This window comes from Salvelinus namaycush, chromosome 31, assembly GCF_016432855.1.
Source record: "Salvelinus namaycush isolate Seneca chromosome 31, SaNama_1.0, whole genome shotgun sequence".
NCBI classification, from domain to species: domain Eukaryota; kingdom Metazoa; phylum Chordata; class Actinopteri; order Salmoniformes; family Salmonidae; genus Salvelinus; species Salvelinus namaycush.
The window spans coordinates 5,062,477-5,089,940 of NC_052337.1; the positions used below are offsets into that span (position 1 = coordinate 5,062,477).

Genomic DNA, 27,464 nt, shown 5'->3' on the forward strand with positions numbered 1-27,464 from the left:
GCTGGGCACAGTGCAGCAGTTTGACTAGGCTACTGATATTACCTCAGTCTGGTCAGCACGAAGCTGGGCACAGTGCAGCAGTTTGATTAGGCTACTGATATTACCTCAGGCTGGTCAGCACACGAAGCTGGGCACAGTGCAGCAGTTTGACTAGGCTACTGATATTACCTCAGGCTGGTCAGCACACGAAGCTGGGCACAGAGCAGCAGTTTGACTAGGCTACTGATATTACCTCAGGCTGGTCAGCACGAAGCTGGGCACAGTGCAGCTGTTTGACTAGGCTACTGATATTACCTCAGTCTGGTCAGCACGAAGCTGGGCACAGTGCAGCAGTTTGACTAGGCTACTGATATTACCTGGGGTTGTTCAGCACGAAGCTGGGCACAGTGCAGCAGTTTGACTAGGCTACTGATATTACCTCAGTCTGGTCAGCACGAAGCTGGGCACAGTGCAGCAGTTTGATTAGGCTACTGATATTACCTCAGGCTGGTCAGCACGAAGCTGGGCACAGTGCAGCAGTTTGACTAGGCTACTGATATTACCTCAGTCTGGTCAGCACGAAGCTGGGCACAGTGCAGCAGTTTGATTAGGCTACTGATATTACCTCAGGCTGGTCAGCACGAAGCTGGGCACAGTGCAGCAGTTTGACTAGGCTACTGATATTACCTCAGTCTGGTCAGCACGAAGCTGGGCACAGTGCAGCAGTTTGACTAGGCTACTGATATTACCTCAGGCTGGTCAGCACGAAGCTGGGCACAGTGCAGCAGTTTGACTAGGCTACTGATATTACCTCAGTCTGGTCAGCACGAAGCTGGGCACAGTGCAGCAGTTTGACTAGGCTACTGATATTACCTGGGGTTCAGCACACAAAATGACTTGTAGATCAATGACTGTCAACACAGTTACATGCTTAGTTCGACACTGATGTGTATCAGTTGTTACAAAAGATTAGGTAATTTCAGTAGAAAGAAAGTAATATGAGCAAAACATATTTATAATTAAACCGGCGATTCGTAACGTTTGATTAACGTTTGATTTTCTGACCGATGCATGCTACATTTGGTTCGGTTTGGGGTCCCCGGAAACATTTGAAATTGGGAACCGATGGGAATCGTTACATCCTGTTGTATAATAAAGCACAAGGGTGTGTGATATACTGTTCACTGTATCTCTCCTTACATAGTTTCATAATACTCTAACTCCATCCTGTCTATAAAGCAATAGAAGCACTCATCTATCACTCCAGTGTTTAATTGCTATATTGTAATTATTTCGCCACAATGGCCTATATATTGCCTTACCTCCCTTATCCTACCTCATTTGCACACACTGTATATAGACTTTTTCTATGGTGTTATTGACTGTATGTTTGTTTATTCCATGAGTAACTCTGTGTTGTTGTTTGTGTCGCACTGCTTTGCTTTATCTTGGCCAGGTCGCAGTTGTAAATGAGAACTTGTTCTTCAACTAGCCTACCTGGTTAAATAAAGGTGAAATAAATAAATAAATATAAAAACAATGACACTGGTGATCTAAGATGCTCCACAAACTATTGAATGCATCTCACAGCCAACGGTTCGGTCCAGGTAGCCTTGTGGTTAGAGGTTTGGGACAGTAACCGAAAGGTTGCTAGATCGAATCCCCGAGCTGACAAGGTAAAAATCTGTTGTTCTGCCCCTAAACAAGGCAGTTAACCCACTGTTCCTAGGCCGTCATTGTAAATAAGAATTTGTTCTTATCTGACTTGCCTAGTTAAACAAAGTATATATATATATATATTTATACTTTGTTTAACTAGGCAAGTATATAACTAGGCAATATATATATACACACACACACAGTTGAAGTCTGAAGTTTACATACACTGAGGTTGGAGTCATTAAAACTCATTTTTCAACCACTCCCCAAATTTCTGTGTAACCAAACTATAGTTTTGACAAGTCGGTTAGGGCGTCTACTTTGTGCATGACACAAGTCATTTACAGACAGATTATTTCACTTATAATTCAATGTATCACAATTCCAGTGGGTCAGAAGTTTACATACACTAAGTTGACTGTGCCTTTAAACAGCTTGGAATATTCAAAAAAATTATGTCATGGCTTTAGAAGCTTCTGAGGAGACACGTTCTGTCTCCTAGAGATTAATGTACTCTGGTGCGAAAGTGCAAATCAATCCCAGATTGATTGGAGGAAACAGGTGCAAAAGTATCTATATCCACAGTAAAACGAGTCCTATATCGACACAACCTGAAAGGCTGCTCAGCAAGGAAGAAGCCACTGCTCCAAAACCGCCATAAAAAAGCCAGACTACGGTTTGCAACTGCACATGGGGAAAAAGATCGTACTTTTTGGAGAAATGTCCTCTGGTCTGATAAAACAAAAATATAACTGTTTGGCCATAATGACCATCGTTATGTTTGGAGGAAAAAGGGGAGGCTTGCAAGTCGAAGGACACCATCCCAACCGTGAAGCACAGGGGTGGCAGCATCATGTTGTGGGGGTGCTTTGCTGCAGGAGGGACTGGTGCACTTCACAAAATAGATGGCATCATGAGGGAGGACAATTATGTGGATATATTGAAGCAACATCTCAAGACATGAGTCAGGAAGTTAAAGCTTGGTCGCAAATGGGTCTTCCAAATGGACAATGACCCCAAGCACACTTCCAAAGTTGTGGCAAAATGGCTTAAGGACAACAAAGTCAAGGTATTGGAGTGGCCATCACAAAGCTCTGACCTCAAATTATAGAACATTTGTGGGCAGAACTAAAAAAGCGTGTGCGAGCAAGGAGGCCTACAAACCTACACCAGCTCTGTCAGGAGGAATGGGCCAAAATTCACCCAACTTATTGTGGGAAGCTTGTGGAAGGCTACCCGAAACATTTGACCAAAGTTAAACAATTTTTAAAGGCAATGCTACCAAATACTAATTGAGTGTAAGTAAACTTCTGACCCACTGGGAATGTGATGAAATAAATAAAATCTAAAATAAATAATTCTCTCTACTATTATTCTAACATTTCACATTCTTAAAATAAAGTAGTGATCCTAACTGACCTAAAACGGGGAATTTTTACTACGATTAAATGTCAGGAATTGTGAAAAACTGACTTTAAATGTATTTGGCTAAGGTGTATGTAAACATCCGACTTCAACTGTATATATAAAATAACATTTAAAAAAAAAAAACTTCAGTGTTTTTATAAGGCAACATATGACATATGAAGCGTTTTCCATCTAAAGTATTACATAACCTATTTCATTCATTTAGGAATACCCATAACTAATTATTTACCACATTTCAAAATGATCATTTGCAAACTGTAAAATGATCAATTTTAGCAACGATAATTTGTCATTTTCTTTCTCCAAAATGTGGATTCTGACCCCAGTATTTTTGCACAGTCGTCATAATACTTCATGGAGTTCTTCACGAAGCTGAAGCCGTTGACGTCGCACACGTACGACTGGCCGTTGGCACGTAGCAAGTCGAAACCACAGACAGTTTGCTGTCAAGAGAAAGGAGAAGTGAAAATGAGAATCCGAGCTTCCCGAGATCTGACATTTAAACCTCACTATCTAAAGTTGCAAGCATGCCTTTATGGTTCACTGGTAAGGCAGATACGGGAACTGAAACCTATCGTCATTGAAAGCAGTTTATTGTACACAGTATCAAAAAATATTAAAATACATTATTTGATTAATCAGATGGAATGCACATTATTGGGCCATAATTGAAAACAGACGTAATGTCTTGATATACTTTGATATTTCTGATAATGTGTTACAATTTGGGCACTACGTTCTATTTAGTCTCTAGAGAACTTGGATACTTAGGGCACTTCTACTTTGTGTTTCCTAGCATTTAGGCCACTTGTCTCTCTTTAGACAACCCCCACCACCTTTGCTCGGTCCATTCCACAGGGCTGTCCAACTTAATCAAGTCAGACTAGGGATAATGAGTCAAGTCCCTGGCTTTGTTCTAAATGGTACCTTATTCCTTACACAGTACACCACTTTGTACCAGAGCACTGACCCTCTAATCCAAAGTAGTGCACTATGTAGGGTATAAGGTGCCATTTGGGACACACCCACAGTCTTGGCCTAGCCTAAGGTCATGGTTGCTAGCGTGTTGTCCCTGATTACCGGTTGCTAGTGTGTTGTCATTGGTTACCGGTTGCTAGTGTGTTTTCCCTGGTTACCGGTTGCTAGCGTGTTGTCCCTGGTTACCTTGAAGGCCAGACAGACCTTCCAGGCGATGAGCTTCTCGCGGGCGTTTAGGATGACAGGGTAGCGCACCTCCTTGCCTTCACTGTCCCGCTCCACCTTGCCGTCCAGGGCCGGGGACTTCCTGGCCTCCGCGTGGGCATAGTCCGGCCCCACTGTGTACACCTAAGGACCAAGCCCAGCCCACACATAGACACCGCCCCCCACACACACCCACAAAATTATGGTTACATTAAAAAAAAAAAATACATTAAGAAATACATTAAAAAAAAGCATTAAAAAAATTATTATTCTATTCCACTTCCATTGTTCTCTGAGAGTAGGGGCTCTGGTCAAAAGTAGTGCACTGAATAGGGTGCAATTCGGGACACAGCCTGACTGTGGTGCTCAAAGCAAAGACCATGGACATACACACTGAAATAGTGAATCTAGTGGCCTCACTGTCCTCGCCTTTTATCAGCTGTGTAACTAAAAGCTGGTGCCTGATCCTGCAAAGTAAATATAATGAGCATTTTTAGCTGCCCTATTTCAGCTGGTCCCAGATAGTAAATATAGCTTGTCCCAAGTGGTACCCTATGGGCCCTTTTGGAACGTAGACATAATATGCGGTTTTAGCTAGATCCCTTTTCAGCTGAGCCCATGAGATAAGCAGAATGATATATATACTGCTGGGTTGGAGCTCTCCTATTTCGGCGGACTCCGCAGTCTAGACTTGCACAGTCACTCTCCTCTCATCATCTTTGAAACCGAGACAGTCTTCCACGAGGCATAACACATAAATCCTATTATGTTGTTCTTTAAGGCAAATATTGACTCTAAATTCACCCCTGAGGATTCCATACTTTTTAGACAGAATGGAACACACTGAAGTAAACATGTTTAACACTTGTTTAACACAAACGGCTGTTGGCTAATGGGATGTACCTTCACATCAGTTCCATCCGTTGGCATGAACTCTTCATAAATGTAGGATCCAGTTTTTCGCACATTGCTCTCGGGCGAATAAACACTACTTCTGCTTCCAATCTAGAGGGAAGATCGGGTGGAGAGAAATTACATGGAAAGCCATGAATGCTGTACCGTGGCTTATACAGTCTCCAGCTACCTTGCATGGTATTAGAGGCTCCAGCTAGCCTTGCATGGTATTAGAGGCTCTAGCTAGCCTTGCAAGGTATTACAGGCTCTAGCTAGCCTTGCATGGTATTAGAGGCTCTAGCTAGCCTTGCATGGTATTAGAGGCTCTAGCTAGCCTTGCATGGTATTAGAGGCTCTAGCTAGCCTTGCATGGTATTAGTGGCTTGTACAGGTTCTAACAGGTTCTAGTTAGTATTACATGGTATTAGGGGCTTGTTAACACTGCAGAGATGTTGCTAGAGCACTGAGTTATGGCCTTAGTTAGGAATGTTGACAGCTAGTTGTGTGTATGTGTGTGTGTATTACGTGACCAAGAGTATGTGGACACCTGCTCATCGAACATCTCATTCCAAAATCATGGGCATTAATATGGAGTTGGTCCCCCCTTTGCTGCTATAACAGCCTCCACTCTTCTGGGAAGGCTTTCCACTAGATGTCTGAACATTGCTGTGGGGACTTGCTTCCATTCAGCCACAAGAGCATTAGTGAGGTTGGGCACTGCTGTTGGGCGATTAGGCCTGGCTCGCAGTCAGCGTTCCAATTCATCCCAAAGGTGTTTGATGGGGTTGAGGTCAATGCAGTCAAGTTCTTCCACACTGATCTTGACAAACCATTTCTGTATGGACCTCGCTTTGTGCACGGTGGCATTGTCATGCTGAAACAGGAAAGGGCCTTCCCCAAACTGTTGCCACAAAGCTGGAAGCACAGAATCATCTAGAATGTCATTGTATGCTGTAGCGTTAAGATTTCCCTTCCCTGGAGCTAAGGGGCTTAGCCCGAAAAACAGCCCCAGACCATTATTACTCCAACACCAAACTTTAGTTGGCTCTATGCATTGGGGCAGGTAGCGTTCTCCTGGCATCCGCCAAACGCAGATTCGTCCGTCAGACTGCCAGATGGTGAAGCGTGATTCATCACTCCAGAGAACGAGTTTTCACTGCTCCAGAGTCCAATAGCATTGAGCTTTACACCATTCCGCTTGAGTTAGTGCATGGTGATCTTAGGCTTGTGTGTGGCTGCTTGGCCATGGAAACCCCTTTCATGAAGCTCCCGACGAACAGTTATTGTGCTGAAGTTGCTTCCAGATGCAGTTTGGAACTTGGTAATGACTGATACAACAGACAGACGATTTAAAAAATATATATATATTCTTCAGTACTCTGTCCCGTTCTGTAAGCGTGTGTGGCCTATCACTTCGCGACTGAGCCATTGTTGCTCCTAGACGTTTTCACTTCACAATAGCAGCACTTAGTTGACTGGGGCAGCTCTAGCAGGGCAGACATTTGATGAACTGACTTGTTGGAAAGGTGGCATCCTTTGACTGTGCCTCATTGAAAGTCACTGAGCTCTTCAGTAAGGCCATTTTACTGCCAATGTTTGTCTATGGAGATTGCATGACTGTGTGCTCGATTTCATACACCTGTCAGCAACGGGTGTGGCTGAAATAGCCGAATCAACTAATTTGAAGAGGTGTCCACATACTTATAGTGTGTGTGTGAGATATATATATAGGGCCTATTAGTGTATGGATGGATGTCATGACCTTTTGTGTGCATCCTAACCTTGCGGAAGAGCCTCTGGCTGCCCCCTCCGGCCGACGTGGGGTAATAGATGTAGACATTGTGGTCCTCGGCGCTCACAGGCTTCTCCACAAAGGGCTTCTGGAACACTTCACCGTTCACCTCCACGTGGTCCTCCCCCTCCACCAGGTTACACTCTGGACAGAGACGGCACATACAACTGGTTATCTATGGGATGAGCAGGCCTTGATCTTCATTCAGACCCCTTAGCAGCAACTCTTTACATACAACAGTGGTCACTAACCCTGGTCAAAGAGATATACCCTGTGCAGCCATTTAATAGTCCAGCACAAAACCAACCAATTCTGTAGCCTGGTCCCAGATCTGTTTGTGCTGGTGTTAGTACAGTGTTTCTATGGTGTCTGCGTCACAGAAGAGTTGTTACCATAGCCTCTTTTACGGCTGCTCTTTAATTATTTGTTACTTTTATTTCTTCTTCTTCTTTTTTATTTTTTAGGTATTTATATTTTTAAACTGCATTGTTGGTTTAGGGCGCTTGTAAGTAAACATTTCACTGTATTCGGCGCATGTGACAAATAACATTTGATTAGAATTTTACAACCTGTCATTCAAATAACAATTGTATCATTGTCATCCACTCTCTGTTCAAATCACTTGATAGAATCCGTCTAAAAAAATATTGAATTACAATAAAGAGAGCAGAAGAGAGCAGAAAGAGACGAGAAATTCTGCACATCCGGTAAATATCTAAAACAATGGTTGATAACCCCTGACAATGAGAGTATTTTAGACGGATTCTTTCACCCGATTTGAGCGGAGAGTGGATGAATGATGCAATTGTTATTTGAATGGCAGGTGGTAAAACAGGCTATGGTAACCACTATTCTGCGATGCAGACACCGTAGTAACGGAGATGAGAGAAACAGATAGAGATAGAAAATGGAGTTTCTTGGATATCCTGACAGTTCATAGGCATCTTCATACGCATCTTGCGGTGCGCCAGAATTTCATACATTGATGCTTTTCTCCCTATATAATCCGGCTTTATCCAACAGAAAAGGGAAACTCTAATCTTCTTATGCCAGGACAGTGTTTCTATTAGGATTTTAGTTTAGCAGCGGAGGCAAAGTAAGCGTGTTTGTTGGGGGGGGGGGGGGGGGGGGGGGACTGAGAAGGTCACTTCTGGTGACTTTTTAAAAAGGACATTTTTTTCTGCTTTAAAATGAATGAAAATTAAATTCTGTTGTCAACCATCTGAAATTTAATGCTCCCTTTAAAAGCATTATAACCTGTTGCCCAACTGATGCAGCATAGCGGCTTTAAATACATTGGCTAAAGCATAGTGTTGCCCATCTGCATGTGCCTCACAGAAAACCCCCCAAAAACAGCAGTCACTAAACTGCTAAATTAAAATGGGGCCAGATGGTTTCTCACCTATAAACCTAATAAAATCCTCCATGGCAGTGACTATGTATGAGTAAAGTACCTGTGACCCCACTGGCTAGGACACAACCGACTTTGGGAGGGAAGGTTTCTCCGTTTGCACAGAGGCTTATCTGCTAGATTCCACAGCAGTCGTCACTCACAGCCACTTTACTGCTGCGTGCCTGAAAAGGCCTGTTCCAACGGGAAAAACTAAGTGGACGTGGCAGACTTGCAATCTGATATTTAATTTACGAATTGGTTGAGGTTATGGTAAGGTTTCGTATCAGGCTAATAGGCCTATTAACAGGATGCTGGTCTGAAAAGTCCCCTTAGTGTTCTGATACAATGGGCGGGGTGTTTAAGTTCACTTGACGAATGCCCATTGGCCGTTCTAAATAGGCCTTCTCAATATCCTCTGGTAAATACATGGAATCCTACACAGTTTATTTCAATAAATATGAACGCAGAGATGAAACATGGAATTGTAGTAGAGATTCCATTCCATAGAAAGGAAAAGAAACACCACAGTATATCCCATTTATCACAATGGAAGCCAAGAGTCAGAGAGGTCAAAGCAGACAGCTGTCATGTCAACAGATGACCTCCTTAAATTGGCCACCCATACTAGAGAACCAGTAGAGAAAAACAGGGAAAGAGAGGAGAGCGAGAAAGACAGAGGAGACAGAAGGACTAGTCTACAGTACATAATCCTGGAAAAGGGAGAGCAAGAGCGAGTGTGAGAGAGCGAGAGCGGGAGAGCAAGTGGGAGAGAGGGAACGTGGCAGAGAGAGTTCGAAACACCAGCGTGAGTGGGTGTATAATCACTAAGCAGTGCAGAGCTGAGACAGGACTGAGACAGGAAGCAGGTCTCCCAGGCCTAGTGGTGCTCCAGTTTTACTCCTCAGAGCAGGGGGTGGATGGGAACGAGACAGCTGCTAACACACACGGTTCACTGCAGCTACATTACACAGCTGAGCCTATAGGCCTATCTGAACATTTTCATTTTAATGAACACAACCCTGTGTACCAGGACTGGATTAGACCTGGTGCCCATTCAAACATTGTGTGGTTGCCATTCAAACAACAATGAGGCATCAAATCTAGACAATGAGGCATCCTGAATGATCAATGGTCTGATCTAAATTCATCTCAGAGAAGTGTTGATGACGTACACTTGGGAAAGGCTCTACCATCAAAGGAATGAGCTAAATTTAAGCCGTAGCTGAATGGCCTTTAATTGCCAACAGCAACAGATGTGGTGTGAACAGGTCTACCCAGCCGTAGCTCATATTCCTATTGGATTTGAACATGATGGTGGGGGTTCATTTCAGATGCCAAATGGCTGCATTGTCCTTTATAACAGGATTGTTTCCGCTAAAACAGTATTGTTTCCCCATCTGTTTCACAGTCATGGCTAGTTGCCATTTTAAGACTGAAATGTAAAAGAGTTTTATCCCTGTAACCTTTCTACATGCCAGTAATCTTATGTTTGCAGCAATCTAAAGGACGAGAGAGAAATTTAAGCAGTCCTGATTGACTCCATTCCAGATACAACAGATTTAAAAATGTAAAAAATTAGTTTGTATATTGAGCTCTGTCAAAATGATGCCAGTAGACATGGAGAAAAAAAGGGGACATATTGGACTAGACAAATAACATCACTGGCTAGGTTTTCATGCAAATATTCTAAATTCTACATAAAGACAATATGCACATTTCACCCCCAGCGGTGTTTCCACCAAACGGACTCGTTGAGGATAGAAATTAGTGCGTGATGAAAGTAGTGCACAGAAAATGGACCTTTTCGCTTAACTTTTAACATACAGAATAAAAATCTACAGGTCAATGTGTTTATCACATTTTCAACTCTACTGATAGTTTTGTCACAAAAAACTGTTGCGTTGAATAGCAAAGGTGCCTCCTCTGGTCTTGGCACTCTAGCCAACAGCTTGCCGATATAGTGCGGTAGGATGTGTGGGTAGGCTAGTCTACATGATGAGATTATTATGGATAAGTGGTTATTTTATCAATATTTGCGCATAAAGGCATTTCCGCCACCATTTCTCACATAATTCAATTTACAGACACAAAAAGATCCAACCATGTTGAACAAACAATTTATCTGTTGTCATTTATAGAATTGTGCCGAAACATCCTTTTTCTATCACAGCTGTCATAGTTTCCTTTCCACACGGTTGAACTTTACTTGCATTACAACTGTGGATGGAAACGTGGTTCGTGAGTAAATCTTTGGACACAATTTCTGTTTGGATTATCATAAGAATAAACTACAACAAAAGAACTATGGCACAGACCAAGCAGTGCAACAGGATGTTTACAGTCTAACGTGAGGTGCTGGGCAGAAATCAAATGGAGAATAACACAATGGCCTAAACACTGATCTGACAGTGATTCATAATGTTATATTCCTATACTGAAACACTTTTTTGTCACCATCATTAAGGTATACAGAGGCGTATTTGAGAACGTGCCCCATATTCTATGAATAAACTTAAAGGGACATTACACTTCAAAGCTTGTCTGATGTTTGCAAACCTCAAGCCTGTTCTTCTGTTGAGGTAAGTCCACATTACAGGCCATCCCTTTTGTAGATCCAGCTATATGCCACAATACCAAGATGAATGGAAAAGAGAAGCACCATTTGATTTAAAGATTAGCTGTGCTCATCTTTTCCATTAATCTTTGGGTTTGAGGCATAGCTGGATCTATATACAGTGGGGAGAACAAGTATTTGATACACTGCCGATTTTGCATGTAAAGCATGTAGAGGTCTGTAATTTTTATCACTTCAACTGTGAGACGGAATCTAAAACAAAAATCCAGAAAATCACATTGTATGATTTTTTAAGTAATTAATTTGCATTTTATTGCATGACATAAGTATTTGATCACCTACCAACCAGTAACAATTCCGGCTCTCACAGACCTGTTAGTTTTTTCATTACCTGTATTAACTGCACCTGTTTGAACTCGTTACCTGTATAAAAGACACCTGTCCACACACTCAATCAAACAGACTCCAACCTCTCCACAATGGCCAAGACCAGAGAGCTGTGTAAGGACATCAGGGATAAAATTGTAGACCTGCACAAGGCTGGGATGGGCTACAGGACAATAGGCAAGCAGCTTGGTGAGAAGGCAACAACTGTTGGCACAATTATTAGAAAATGGAAGAAGTTCAAGATGACGGTCAATCACCCTCGGTCTGGGGCTCCATGCAAGATCTCACCTCGTGGGGCATCAATGATCATGAGGAAGGTGAGGGATCAGCCCAGAACTACACGGCAGGACCTGGACAATGACCTGAAGAGAGCTGGGACCACAGTCTCAAAGAAAACCATTAGTAACACACTACGCCGTCATGGATTAAAATCCTGCAGCGCACGCAAGGTCCCCCTGCTCAAGCCAGCGCATGTCCAGGCCAGTCTGAAGTTTGCCAATGACTATCTGGATGATCCAGAGGAGGAATGGGAGAAGGTTGTGTGGTCTGATGAGACAAAAATAGAGCTTTTTGGTCTAAACTCCACTCACTGTGTTTGGAGGAAGAAGAAGGATGAGTAGAACACCATCCCAACCGTGAAGCATGGAGGTGGAAACATCATTCTTTGGGGATGCTTTTCTGCAAAGGGGACAGGATGACTGCACCGTATTAAGGGGAGGATGGATGGGGCCATGTATCACGAGATCTTGGCCAACAACCTCCTTCCCTCAGTAAGAGCATTCAAGATGGGTCGTGGTTGGGTCTTCCAGCATGACAACGACCCGAAACACACAGCCAGGCCAACTAAGGAGTGGCTCTGTAAGAAGCATCTCAAGGTCCTGGAGTGGCCTAGCCAGTCTCCAGACCTGAACTCCATAGAAAATCTTTGGAGGGAGCTGAAAGTCCGTATTGCCCAGCGACAGCCCCGAAACCTGAAGGATCTGGAGAAGGTCTGTATGGAGGAGTGGGCCAAAATCCCTGCTGCAGTGTGTGCAAACCTGGTCAAGAACTCCAGGAAACGTATGATCTCTGTAATTCCAAACAAAGGTTTCTGTACCAAATATTAAGTTCTGCTTTTCTGATGTATCAAATACTTATGTCATGCAATAAAATGCAAATGAATTACTTAGAAATCATACAATGTGATTTTCTGGATTTTTGTTTTAGATTCCGTCTCTCACAGTTGAAGTGTACCTATGATAAAAATTACAGACCTCTACATGCTTTGTAAGTAGGAAAACCTGCAAAATCGGCAGTGTATCAAATACTTGTTCTCCCCACTGTACATGATAAGTACTCATCTTGACATTAGATTACTTTTGAAGTCTGAAAGCACATTTTAGATTTTTCCCTAGCATCCAAAAACTTAATTCAACCAATCAACTCATCATCAAGCCTCTGATTATTGGAATCAGGTGTGTTAGTGCTAAGGGAAAAATGTGACCAACTTTGGACTGCCAGGACCAGGATTGAGAAACAGTGCTTTGACCTTTAAGGTACTGGGTACTAACCCTCTGGTCTCGCAGGGTCTCTGTTGAGAACGGCGTAACGTGGGAGCAGGATGCCCTGGTTCTTCAGGATCCGGTACACCTCCCTCCTGGAGGAAAATAAATGCTAGATCAGCTGACTGAGCATCAACAACACAGGGATCAAACCACTTTTCATTAGCTGTGTGGAGTAAATTAGCCTGCAGCAAGGCTTTACCTTCAAACAGCTGTGTGCTGTTTCAAGTCTTTCTGAATGTGACCACTTTTTTAAAGGAATACTTCAGGATTTTAACCCTTTATCCACTTCCCCGGAGTTACATGAACTCATGGATTCCAATTTTCTGTCTCTGCATGTGGTTTTATGGAAGTTGCTAACTAGTGCCAGAGCAATTGCTAGCTAGCGTTAGCGCAATGACGAAGTCTATGGGTATCTGACTTCCAGTTATTGTGCTAACGCTAGTTAGCATTGGCTCGCAAAACTACCTGTAACTTCTTTCATACTGGACACAGAGACATAAAAATAGTATCCACGAGTTGATTTACTTTTTGGAAGTAGATTGGCAAAATCCCGAAGTATCCCTTTTCACCCTGCTTCTTGATTGAACTGGCCTTTCATTAGCATCTATTGACTTTGCATTTACACTATATCAAGTGGTGGGTGTCAAGTTTTGTTTCATATCGTAAATATAGGATAGGCCCATTGTACAGCCAATCAGCAATGAGGTGCGTCCAAATCAGCACAGTATTAACTATATTAAAACAATAAATCACAGCTTTTAGCTGGGTATTCGCTAATATGCATCTACTGGTATAGTGTGTCCGTCTTTGAATGCCTCAACGTTTTTCTTTCTCAAACTCTTTAGGGACTATTGTGATGAGTCCAAAGAGTACATTTGGAGTGAATCTGACTTAGTCCACAATAAGGTTTTTTTAATGATTATTTTAAGCATTTTAGACAAAAAAGTTAATTGTTAATAATTTCCTTATTTTTTTACAATATCAATGCCAAACTTAATATGGTTCATCATGTTAATGTCTTTGACTCTATTAGGGCTGCGGTGGTCATTGAACTTTGTCAGCCGGTTATTGTCATGCAGAAGACTGCCGGTCTCACGGTAATTGACCGTTAATTAACATAAACACTTATAAGTCCCATGCCCTTATATTAAGAATAATATTACTAAATTTACTTGAATAAAATGGAAAGGATATTTTTTCCCATTCCAGAGCAAGTGCGCAAGCATATAAAGTGTTGATGTTGAGTGTAAAAGTGATCATTTGAAACAGGTCCTATATGCTAGATTTAGATTCTGGGATTCTCTGACTCTAACCCTATTACAGGGGCTGAGTCACTGGCTTACTGATGCTCTTCCATGCCGTCCCTAGGAGGGGTGCATCACTTGAGTGGGTTGAGTCACTGACGTGATCTTCCTGTCCGGGTTGGCACCCCCCCTTGGGTTGTGCCGTGGCGGAGATCTTTGTGGGCTATACTCAGCCTCATCTCAGGATGGTAAGTTGGTGGTTGAAGATATCCCTCTAGTGGTGTGGGGGCTGTGCTTTGGCAAAGTGGGTGGGGTTCTATCCTGCCTGTTTGGCCCGGTCCGGGGGTATCATCGGATGGGGCCACAGTGTCTCCTGACCCCTCCTGTCTCAGCCTTCACTATTTATGCTGCAGTAGTTTATGTGTAGTGGGGCTAGGGTCAGTCTGTTATATCTGGAGTATTTCTCCTGTGTTATCCGATGTCCTGTGTGAATGTAAGTATGCTCTCTAATTCTCTCTTTCTTTCTCTCAGAGGACCTGAGCCCTAGGACCATGCCTCAGGACTACCTGGCATGATCACTAGTTGTCCCCAGTCCACCTGGCCGTGCTGCTGCTCCAGTTTCAACTGTTCTGCCTGCGGCTATGGAACCCTGACCTGTTCACTGTGATTACTATTATTTGACCATGCTGGTCATTTATGAACATTTGAACATCTTGGCCATGTTCTGTTATAATCTCCACCCGGCACAGCCAGAAGAGGACTGGCCACCCCTCATAGCCTGGTTCCTCTCTAGGTTTCTTTCTAGGTTTTGGCCTTTCTAGGGAGTTTTTCCTAGCCACCATGCTTCTACACCTGCATTGCTTGCTGTTTGGGGTTCTAGGCTGGGTTTCTGTACAGCACTTTGATATATCAGCTGATGTAAGAAGGGCTATATAAATACATTTGATTTAGAGTTATTTGGTAACTTTAGTTGTGAATGATACAAACCTTAAAATGTCTTAGAAATCAAAAGATATATGGTCTGTATGATGCGACTATAAGCTATTGATGATTTGAGAAAAATCATGGGGAAAAAAGCTTGAGCTCTATTCCTCGCCTCAGGCTGCACAAACTGTTCTCTCATCAAGTGATCATATTTTCACCCATCAGACTACTCTCAATTGAATCTCGTCTTTACTAATATGTGAAATTAGTTTTGACTTAGAGTGGACCATTAGCAAATGGGCCGGAACAGGGGCAGGGGATAAAGACATGTCATCCTACGCACTACAATAGCAGATGGAGGCTACTTTCCAGCAGGTTCTTTTTTCTCACTGATGCCGGTAGGGTGACCACATTTAAAAATACCCAAATGCGGGACAACAGGATGGTTTTATGGGCCAGCGTAGCCTACATACATGCATGCATTTAGACCGGAATATGCATGTAGATCTTCTTGCAACTGTTTTGTAAGCAAATTAGAGCAGATGGTGTTTACTATATAAATCACATTTTCTAATCAAAAATGTATTTGTCACGTGCCGAATACAACAGGTGTAGGCCTTACAGTGAAATACTTACATATAACCTTCCTGTATTTTGTTTCAATCAAAGCTCATTCTGCCTAGTAACCTGCATTCACACTGTTTCAATCAAAGCTCATTCTACCTAGTAACTTGCATTCACACACTGTTCCAATCTAAGCCCATTCTACCTAGTAACCTGCATTCACACGCTGTTTCAATCAAAACCCATTCTACCTAGTAACCTGCATTCACACGCTGTTTCAATCAAAGCTCCTTCTACCTAGTAACCAACATTCACACGCTGTTTCAATCAAAGCTCATTCTGCCTAGTAACCGACATTCACACGCTGTTTCAATCAAAGCTCCTTCTACCTAGTAACCAACATTCACACGCTGTTTCAATCAAAGCTCCTTCTACCTAGTAACCAACATTCACACGCTGTTTCAATCAAAGCTCCTTCTACCTAGTAACCGACATTCACACGCTGTTTCAATCAAAAGCTCATTCTGTCTAGTAACTGACATTCGCGCGCGGAAATGAGGTGGTGTGTTTGGTGTATCAGTAACAATAAGGCTCGAGGGGATGTGGTATATGGCCAATATACCATGGCTAAGGGCAGTTCTTACATAAGACGCAACGCGGAGTGCCTGGATACAGGCCTTAGCCGTGGTATATTGGCCATATACCACAAACCCCTGAGGTGCCTTATTGCTATTATAAACTGGTTACCAACGTAATTAGAGCAGTAAAAATGAATGTTGTCATACCCATGGTATACGGTCCGATATACCACGGCTTTAGGCCAATCAGCATTCAGGGCTCGAACCACCCAATATATAATAAGCTATTATATATACACGTTTCTGTTACGAATCATTATCTTCCAAGACATTCATTCAATATACCAAACAGTCTGGGACAGTTGTGGGATGCAATAGTTCCAAAATTAATACAACCACTAGCATCAAAAAACCTTTTTTATGCAATGTGGCTGACGCAACAGATCAGAACGTTTAGCTTAAAATGTTAGAAACTATTAGGCTATTTCTTCACATTATAAGCACAGCAATGCACACATGGTAGTAGGTTATAAGTGCTAATGTTCCATTAGCAGAAAACACCATTATCAAAAGTGACCGCAAATGCAATTATGCATGTAATGCTTTTATTATAAAAAGGTACATTTTTAATGGTGAAAATTATCTTTCCCAAAATTGAAACTCACGCGCTGCTTATATATGCCAGTTAGGCTCTACAACCCTTGTGAAGCGGATTACCGGTAATGTGCTTTATTTTTTTGGGCCACTTTAGTTTTGATACAAACCTTATTGAAACATATAGGCCTATGGGCTAGGCTACATGAGGTGTGCAACTATGACTCAAGTCACAAAAAAAGGCATTGTTTCTTATGTTGGGCATCATTCACAAGTGATAATATATCATTCACAAGTGATAGGCTAATATTGTCACCCGTCAGACTATTCTTGATTTAAACTTGTATTTACATATACTAAACAATATATGTGTGACATTTGTTTATATTTAGAATGGACAATTATCATGCACCTGTATCGAAACAGGGGCAGCAGGAAAAAAATATGTAATCTATGCATAAGACACTGCATCCCAGTGCAAGAGACGTCACTGCAGCACGTGGTTCGAATCCAGGCTGCATCACATCCGGCTGTGATTGGGAGTTCCATAGGGCGGCGCAAAATTGGCCCAGCGTTGTCCGGGTTTGGCTGGGGTAGGCCGTCATTGTAAATACGAATTTGTTCTTAACTGACTTGCCTAGTTAAATAAAGGTTACATTTAAAAAAAATAGCGAATGGGGGATGCTTTTCCCCGTGTTTTATTTTCATGCCAGCCAGGTAGGCTATACTCCTGTTGTAAATATAATCAATGTGCTTAATATTAGGAAAGTTGAGAAATATAGTAGGCCTAGCCTATAGAAAGCTGATGGGATCCTCCTCTTTTTATTAGCAGCCATCACTATGTTTTCTCATGCAATTACATAGCCTATAGAAATGTTGCGCAACATGAGCTCATGGGCTCTCATGAAGTGTTTTATTCGATTTTCAATTACATTTGCATTGATGTCGGAGTGATTAGAGGGACAAGAGAGTGCTGAGTACCAGGCAGTTATTAGCAAGTTTGGTAGGCTACCAATGACCAGCATCAGAGCTTGGAGAATCCTAATTACCGTGACTAAACGGTCATGTGGAATTTCACTGCCTCTGCCAAATGTGCGCCGCCCTATGAGACTCCCGATCACAGCCGGATGTGATACAGCCCAGGATGGAACCAGGGTCTGTAGTGACGCCTCTAGCACTGAGATGCAGTGCTTTAGACCACTGCGCCACTCAGGAACCCTTTAATTAGCAACCATAATGTGAAGAATGGGCAACAGCATGTCAAGATCTATTGTCCAACACATGCCTTTTGACTAGTGGATTATTGAACAATGCAAAAGTTTAGAAACGGGCGAAGGACATTTTTGTGGATGGTCTATAGTGAGTATTTTCTAGTGTTTCATTCAACATGATTGATCAATTAATGATCAATCACCCAACCCAAGTTTAATTTGAGGAAGCATACATTGCTGCCTTCTGACAAGAGTTCTACACCTTTGCCTTTAGTGAAACAGTGGTATTTGTTTCATGAGAAATGAAGACACTAGATTCTCTTGATTGGGACATAGGCCAAGGCATCAAACATCAGCAGAGGGGAACATATCATTCTCCCTTTGATAATAAACTTCAGCATTGCTCAGTTATCCACCAATGACTATTAGCAACCATAATGTGAAGAATGAGCAACAGCATGTCAGGACCTATTGTCCAACACATGCCGTTGACCAGATATGGTCATGATTCCCATAGCAACTGTCAATCACCTTACCTGTCTTGGATGTAGTACTGGAGATCCAGATCATTGATGACAAACGGGTTTCTGAGTTTCTCATAGGCTACTGCTTTGTCCAATGGAAAACCTGAAAAATAAGACCAATAAAAACAACATGTGTTTGTAGGAGAACAGATGTGAAGTCAAGCTCATTCAAAAGACCTCTGTGCCAGGAGGACGGAGGAAAGTACATTTGCTAATGGCTAATTTCCTAAAACATTTGCAACTTTTTCACTTCATACGAAGGCATTTCCTTGTAAAGCCCTTGGTTTAAAGGCCTTACTAGCAGAGATTGTGTGAACTAAACAGGCATGTGTTTCTCTCTCTCGCTCTCTCTCTACAATACATTGAGAGGTAACATGTTTGCTTTACTGTTTAGCTCATATGACAAAATAACTAATGAGCATCCAAAATGGCATCATATTCCCTACACAGTGCACTACCAGGGCTCTGGTCTAAAGTAGTGCACTATGTAGGGAATAGGGTGCCATAGAGCTCTGGTCTAAAGTTGTGCACTATGTAGGGAATAGGGTGCCATAGAGCTCTGGTCTAAAGTTGTGCACTATGTAGGGAATAGGGTGTATTTTGGGACACAAACTAAACCTCTTAGGTTACCAGCTAGAGTTGAGGTCTAGGGGACGAGTCTAAACAACAAGCTGAAATAAACCACCAGCCGTAAACAAACTTAACTACAGGCCGCTTGGCAGCTGACCAAATCTCATCACAGCTTCTTGGCAGACGAGGACTACGTAGTAAATAAATCACTTGTCTGGAGAGAGGTCTGTTTACATATGGGCCCTGGTCCAAAGAATTGCAGGCAGGGAAAGGGGGGGGGGGGGCTTTAATTGGTATATATCAGGATATTATTTTTGACGATATATCGTGATCGTGATAATATCGTATCATGAGGTCCCTGGCAAATCCCAGCCCTAATTTGGGACAGAGCAATGGTTTAAGAAAAGCAGGGTGACACCCCCCCCCCCCCCTCCACGTAACTTTGGACGTGCAGACACAGGAAACAATGAGTACACATTACATGTCAATTACAACACGAAGTCAGAAGCACCAGTGCTGTAACTCCTTAAAAGGGATAGTTCACCCAAATAAAATAAATGTGTGTAGTTTCCCTTACCCTGTTGTCATACCTTGTAAGCTGTCTAGTCTTTTGTTTTGTTTACCTGGCCACTGTTTCCAAATGCAAACATTTTAGCATTTGTGGCACATATCCAATGCAAGTCAATGTTATCAATATTAGTATTTTGCACTTCATGTCCAAATCATCTATAAGTAACTTTGAGCTACACAATCAGTGTAAGATACTTTACTCAATTACATATTTTTTTCCTTATCCTTTTTCACGCTTCGTGTGCAAATCATCCTAATTTGGGTAAAGTATCCCTTAAAGGAAATACTGTATGTGCTGAAGCACATGCCTCTTCTGTCTTTAAAAACACCCCCTTGCCTTCTTCCAGTCACGGTTACGCAATGTTGCACATTTCAAAACACTGAACCGTCTTGTGATGAATGAACAGCAGTGTCAACCTAAACAATGAGGGCTATGTATGCGAGGGCGTGGGTAAGTGAGTATGTGTGTGTATGAGTTTGTTTATATGTGTGTGTGTGTGTGCGCGTGTGTTTAAATATGTGTTTACGTATGTGCATGTGTTCGTGGTGTGAACGTTTCAACAAAGTTGGGATCGATAATGTTAAATGAAATCCCTGATAACTAGCTTTCCATCCATTAGCCTAGATATCTCCTGATTACTAGCCTTCCAATCTATTAGCCTAGATATCTCCTGATTACTAGCCTTCCATCCATTAGCCTAGATATCTCCTGATTACTAGCCTTCCAACCTATTAGCCTAGATATCTCCTGATTACTAGCCTTCCAATCCATTAGCCTAGATATCTCCTGATAACTAGCTTTCCATCCATTAGCCTAGATATCTCCTGATTACTAGCCTTCCAATCTATTAGCCTAGATATCTCCTGATTACTAGCCTTCCAACCTATTAGCCTAGATATCTCCTGATTACTAGCCTTCCATCCATTAGCCTAGATATCTCCTGATTACTAGCCTTCCAACCTATTAGCCTAGATATCTCCTGATTACTAGCCTTCCAATCCATTAGCCTAGATATCTCCTGATAACTAGCTTTCCATCCATTAGCCTAGATATCTCCTGATAACTAGCCTTCCAACCTATTAGCCTAGATATCTCCTGATTACTAGCCTTCCAATCCATTAGCCTAGATATCTCCTGATTACTAGCCTTCCAACCTATTAGCCTAGATATCTCCTGATTACTAGCCTTCCAATCCATTAGCCTAGATATCTCCTGATTACTAGCCTTCCAATCCATTAGCCTAGATATCTCCTGATTACTAGCCTTCCAATCCATTAGCCTAGATATCTCCTGATTACTAGCCTTCCAACCTATTAGCCTAGATATCTCCTGATTACTAGCCTTCCAATCTATTAACCTAGATATCTCCTGATAACTAGTCTTCCAATCTATTAACCTAGATATCTCCTGATAACTAGCCTTCCAACCTATTAGCCTAGATATCTCCTGATAACTAGTCTTCCAATCTATTAACCTAGATATCTCCTGATAACTAGCCTTCCAACCTATTAGCCTAGATATCTCCTGATAACTAGCCTTCCAACCTATTAGCCTAGATATCTCCTGATAACTAGTCTTCCAACCTATTAACCTAGATATCTCCTGATAACTAGTCTTCCAATCTATTAACCTAGATATCTCCTGATAACTAGCCTTCCAACCTATTAGCCTAGATATCTCCTGATAACTAGCCTTCCAACCTATTAGCCTAGATATCTCCTGATTACTAACCTTCCAATCTATTAACCTAGATATCTCCTGATTACTAGCCTTCCAATCTATTAGCCTAGATATCTCCTGATTACTAGCCTTCCAATCTATTAGCCTAGATATCTCCTGATTACTAGCCTTCCAATCTATTAGCCTAGATATCTCCTGATAACTAGCCTTCCAATCTATTAGCCCAGATATCTCCTGATTACTAGCCTTCCAATCTATTAACCTAGATATCTCCTGATTACTAGCCTTCCAATCTATTAACCTAGATATCTCCTGATAACTAGCCTTCCAATCTATTAGCCTAGATATCTCCTGATTACTAACCTTCCAATCTATTAGCCTAGATATCTCCTGATTACTAACCGGTTTGATGCCTTGTGATTGGACGACAATAACCTACACACGCCACTCTCGTGAAAAGCAAGAGCAGCATAAATGATCAAATGTTCTCTCTCTCCACAGGCAGCACGATGTAGACCATCTGCATTGTGAATGGCCAAAAATGGCCATTTAAACATTGTACATTTGTCACATCCCTACTGTGTTTGTTTGTTTATAAATTGTGTTTGTGTGTCCGCACACAAACCCAGCGTGTCCATGGTAACCCAGGGTGTATGTGTGTGTTTATTCATGTGTACGTGTGTTTATGCGCTTGTGTGTTTGTTGATACGCACATGCGCACGTGCATGGTAACACAGCGCTCACCTTTGGAGTGAAATGAGATGAGGCAGTCACAGAGTGGCCAGTTGTCCACAGGCTCGTTGAGGATGACCTCCTCCTCGATGGTCACCACCGTGATGTACTTGAACAGACAGAGGCGCTCCAGGATCTCCTTCATGGGCTTGGACTTGGACTTCTTGGACATGGCACAGATGCCCACAACGATCTGCCTCTCAGGAGGCTAGGGGAGAAGAGATGGAGGAATAGGGGATGAGGACAGGATGCTATAGAGTATTGGAACACAGCCTATAACCTTGGTGCAATGCAATAGTCCCTCGTGTGCCTCCCTCACTAGGGAGAGGAGATGGAGGAATAGGCACCAATGGGTGCATCTCAATAGTCTCAAGTGCTTTCCTCGCCTTGTCTTCTTTTAGTAATTTCCACTTGTGGGCAAGAACTGGACAGGTGAAAGCCAATTCCCAGGAGACAACCATTTGGTTTGTTTTGAGATCATTACAGATTAGGGAGGGGAGAGGAACTTGATGCTATGAGACTCTCCCTAGACAGCTATCGGACTGTCTACTTTAGGTCAGTTGGTAGATTGCCTAATGAGCCTCTTTCTAGACAACTGACTGTCCACTCTGGGTCATTCTTTAAAAACGATGTCATCATACCAGTATTTTACCGTGCATGACAATGGTACAACACACTTGTTATGTAAACCAACCATTTTATTTAGGATTGTTCAAGGAACATTACAGTTTAATTTTTGGGGGGGGGAAATGTAAGCTGATCAATTCTTCATACAGTAGATGTAACGGCATTGACAGTTATATAACAACTGACAATATTCAGCAAAGCGGATTCAAAATAGAACGTTCAACCATCACAAGCTTTAGAATGGAAGACAATTCATTTAGGTGTTTGGAGTTACACACATATATTCATTAAACATGATATGCTTGTTCAGAAAGATGCCCAATGCAAATATATGAGATCAACTCCCAATTTCCACTGCAACATCTCAGACAAATCCTGATCAAATCCTATAACATGTACTGTGACATAAATCTCTAATTTCCATGATGTTGCACTATTAGATGCTCCAAAAACACTTATGAAACAGTCTGTGTGAAGATTTGAACAGACTGAGGATTCACTTTGTTGTGTGTGAACACTTTGCTCAATTCAGAACCTGGAAAGTAACTTTATACGTGAGCATATTGCACCTAAAAATGGACTTCGATCAAAAGCCATAGATTTACATTTAGTGCAGAATCAAGTGCCTCCACTGCAGTCTCAATTGTGCCTATTTTGTTATGACTTGGATGATCTTCTCCTTATAAAGATGGACGCTTTATCTTCAGTCACTCTGACGATCTCTATGGGCAAATCAACTCACCGAATCATACATCTCGTCATCCTCGTCCTCCTCTTCTTCCACATTTTCGTAGAGGCAGTCGTAGCCCATGACCCGCCCGGGGTCCAGCAATTCCTCGCCCTCGTTGTCGTCGCAGCCTACGAAGAAGCGAGGGTGTTCCCCGCCGTCTGGAGCCTCACCTCCTTTAGACATGGCTGGCCCGTCTTGTGGCTGGGGACCCTGGGACTGAAGCCTGTCCCTCTCTACCACAGACCTGTCTGTGGCTGGCCCTGTGCCTCCTGCTGCACTCCCTCCTCCAAATGCCACACCTCTTACTCACCTCCCAGCCCCCAAAGAACTAGGCTTTATCCCTCACCCTCTCTTCCATACGCCAGAGCCTGCCTGTCTGGGACCCAAACTGGTCCACTAGACCCCCTGAGAAAGAGGTGGGGGTAGTTTAAAGAACTTGATGGGGAAGGAAATGGGTTTATCCCTGGTGCATGTCTACTTGCACTATCCGCGTGCTGGGTTACCGTACTCCGTTAGAGGGTCACAGCCAGTGAGCTGGTGCTACGCTCCCTCCGTCCTGTTCCTTACAGCCCAGCATGTCGTTTTTGTCCTCTAACTATCTTGCCTGAAACACACAAACATTTATGTGCTTTATTTGTCCACCACAAAATAAATTATCACAAAGGCCCCAAATATTTGGAGGCTAATAAGGATATTTGAACTTGTCCATCCTCCACATGAGTCATATTGTGAGCATAATACAGCACACACACACACACACACACACAGTGGAAGACGGCAATGAAACATGACGCACACGGCTGTCCTCCCGGTTCCCGCTGATTAAGAAGCAGAGCGGACTATCAAACGGGGTCACGTCATTGCAGAGACAGTGAACGTGAAACCCAGATTACAGGGAAGGTCAGACCGTTACGTGTGCTGTCCTAAGAACCTCCCTTTAACGGTGCAGGATGAGAGACACTTTGGAAGTTTTTCACTGGGTACTTATCGGCTATAGCCGGGTAATCCTCATGTCTGAGCGAGCAGAGAGGAAGGCTAGGGAGGAATGCCACTGATGTAAAAAATAAAATGGAGGGCATTGTCTGACAGAATGGCACAAATGAATAGACCTAATTCAGTGAAGAGACATTGAGAGGGAGATGAGGAGGGCAAGGGAAAAGGAGCTCGAATTAAACGACACTAGAGCTAGATCCGTGTTAGCAGCAGAATTGTCTGTATAATACATGATCATCCTAACTATTCATGCCATAGGCCTTTTATATTCCTCATGAAAAAAAACTAATGGGTTTCTGGAGTGAAATACACCTGGGGTCGTTGTAGCTCTACAAATGCCCACAAGAACTGAGCCAATTCAACCACCATAAATATTCCAGGCTGTTGACAGCTCTGGGAAAACTATGCCCTTTCAAGATCTGCTCTTTGAAGAACTAAAAGGTAGCTAACTATGAACGGGTGCAACAGACACTGTGCGTGCTCATTTTACCCTGAATAATGTTTCCAATCTGTTTTACTCATTTCATATTTATACACTGTACTCTACTGTATTTTATTCAATGCCACTCAGACATTGCTCATCCTAATATTTAGATATTCCTTAATTCCATTTTTTTTTTATGTGTGTATTGTTAGATATTACTGTACTGTTGGAGCTAGCACCACAAGCATTTCGCTACACCCGCAATAACATCTGCTAAATATGTGTATGTGACCAATAACAATTGAATTCATTTGAATACAGACAATGCATAGAAAGACAACATAGTGAATTGCATAGGCCTACAGCTGAACTGGGACACAAGTGAACCAGGATTAATGCGGCAGTGGCTCACCACTCACCTGAAGTGAAAGGGTCCATGCAGGATTTATAACAGGAGAGTATGGATACACTTTCCAAAGGTTAAACACTAGCCAAAAATAGCCTTGTTCAATAACAGTAATGTTATGTTGTTCTAGCACCATCAACCAATTATATCTGTTTTTCTTCCGAATGTTTCCACATCGATATTAGGCCTAGCTGACATCCTTTCACCTGACTAAGAAGTAGCCTACTCTGAACTGTCATCTAGAAAGGACTTACATTTTATCAGTGACTTTCAACACAAATGAACACAGACTAGAAAGCTCAAATAGATCATTTTGCTGAAAATGTGCATTGAGCAGCATTCTCACTCTTTTGCTTGACAGAGATAAGACCACACAGTTTCGCTGACATCAAATCAAATTGTATTTGTCACATGTGAAATACTTACTTACAAGCCCTTAACCAACAATGCAAGTAAAGGAAAAATAAGTGTTCATAAAGTATTTACTAAAAATTTAGAAGAAAAAAAAGATTTAAAAAGAGGAACAATAAAATAACAGTATCCCACTCAAATGTCAGTGCCTACTTCACCTCGTCGTCGCTCCACCCACACCTGCTAGTCTGTTCAATAAACAGACAAACAGGTCTGGATGACACTGGCTGTGTCCCAAATGGCACCTTATTCCCTATACAGTGCCATCAGACTTTGGTCAGAAGTAGTGTATAGGGCTATTTGTGACACACTGTTTATCTGCCTGGGCACACACACACCACCATGCAACCTTCCATCACCCTCAGACTGGACATCTGTCATGGGAACAAACTGTCAGTCACAGCACGACCAGGATGCTACAATCAGCCCAGGATAGTCAGATGATGCCCAATCCAAAACAAGTGCAACCTTGAAATGCAAGGGCAAGGTCTCCAGGTTGGATTGTAGCTACTGATTGATGTTGTTTTCCTTTCTGTGTGGACCATACACACACACATATATACTAGGCTAGACTGCAATAGGGTTCAAGGAAGATGTATTGAATAGACTTCTGATAGTGAACCAGTTCTCTGACTGTGTCCTGGAAACGTATTCTGTTCAGGATTATTAGTCTGTGAATAATAAGAGTAACATTGGGATAGATACTTCCCATTAGTAAACTAGTTTCTACAACATGCAATGATGACAAGCTGACAGACAGTGAAATAATATTAACGACGTTACAATCAACATTCACTCGGGCAACGGAAAAGGACGTTTATAGTTCTAAATCACATCAACATTGGGGTTGGATGACATACTTATCTAAATCTTCTTATGGTTAGCTAACTAGCATTTTTCAGTTGAATGGGGAATTCAAAAAGCTTTTCATCAGATAAAATGATTGAATGACTCATCGGTCTTCCTCCAGACAGGTGCAACATCACCTCGCTAACGTTAGCCTAGTCGATGGCTAACGGCGTTAGCTACCTAGCACAGTTAGCTTGTAACGTTACTTCCTGACAAATGTCTAGCTTCGACTTGTTAACATTGGCCAGGCACGCGTGCCTCCCCTTCTTATGTAAGGCTTAGTGAACTCAATGTAAAATGATTTTTTTTTTAAACTTAATGTAAAAAATGTATCTTACCTTATCTAATATGAAACGCCCTTAGTCGAGTCTGTATGCCTTCAAAGTAAGTTAGTCCTGCTTGGCTTCTGACAACACGGACAGCTTAGCTAGCTAGCCTGCCAACTACACAGTAGTACACCTTGCTGAATGTGTGTGCAATGAAAAAGGTTGTTGTTAGTTTGTAGCCAACATTGTCCGACACTGTTACTAGCAGGGATGCTGATTTAGCTACCTTATTCCAAGTGTGTTTTGCAGTTTTACTCTACCAATTATGCATGGGGATTTTCATCTTGCGCTATCACAGCTATCATTAAAAATCTCAAAATACCAGGGGCGTATTCATTACTAGCGGACTAAACTCCACTCCATGGTGGCTAATTCATACGGAAACCGTTTACCGTTTAAGAACCAAAAGTAAGCAAACAGAGCAAAACGAGAGTTTCTATTGGACTAATTCAGGTAGGTCCCGCCCCCATTTCGTTCAGTGTATTTCCGTTTAAGAAACGTTTTGCAACACAATTGTCGTAATGAATACACCCCAATAACCAAAAACCGTAATTTGTATGTCGTCACTAAGGGGCGGGAAAAGAGACATAATTCCTCCAAAGCCTCAAAAACACAAGTATGGGTAGAAGCAAACTTGAAAACAAGAAGCAGAGTATACAGGAACTTCTTTGGT

General features: G+C 42.3%; 1 protein-coding gene across 2 annotated transcripts in view; it reads right to left on the minus strand.

The window, feature by feature from the left end:
* Nucleotides 1-27,146, minus strand: part of ppip5k2 (diphosphoinositol pentakisphosphate kinase 2) — a 69,112-nt gene extending 41,966 nt beyond the window's left edge. For both annotated transcript variants that reach the window (XM_038970389.1, XM_038970388.1), the window contains exons 1-9: nt 26,804-27,146; nt 23,395-23,986; nt 22,038-22,233; nt 18,485-18,575; nt 12,840-12,925; nt 6,924-7,078; nt 5,152-5,253; nt 4,231-4,392; nt 3,388-3,509 (exon numbers count right to left, since the gene is read on the minus strand). In XM_038970389.1, coding sequence (XP_038826317.1) covers nt 3,388-3,509; nt 4,231-4,392; nt 5,152-5,253; nt 6,924-7,078; nt 12,840-12,925; nt 18,485-18,575; nt 22,038-22,233; nt 23,395-23,565 — 1,085 coding nt within the window. In that variant the 5' untranslated portion in view covers nt 23,566-23,986; nt 26,804-27,146. The remainder of the gene's footprint in view (nt 1-3,387; nt 3,510-4,230; nt 4,393-5,151; nt 5,254-6,923; nt 7,079-12,839; nt 12,926-18,484; nt 18,576-22,037; nt 22,234-23,394; nt 23,987-26,803) is intronic.
* Nucleotides 27,147-27,464: the final 318 nt, after the last annotated feature.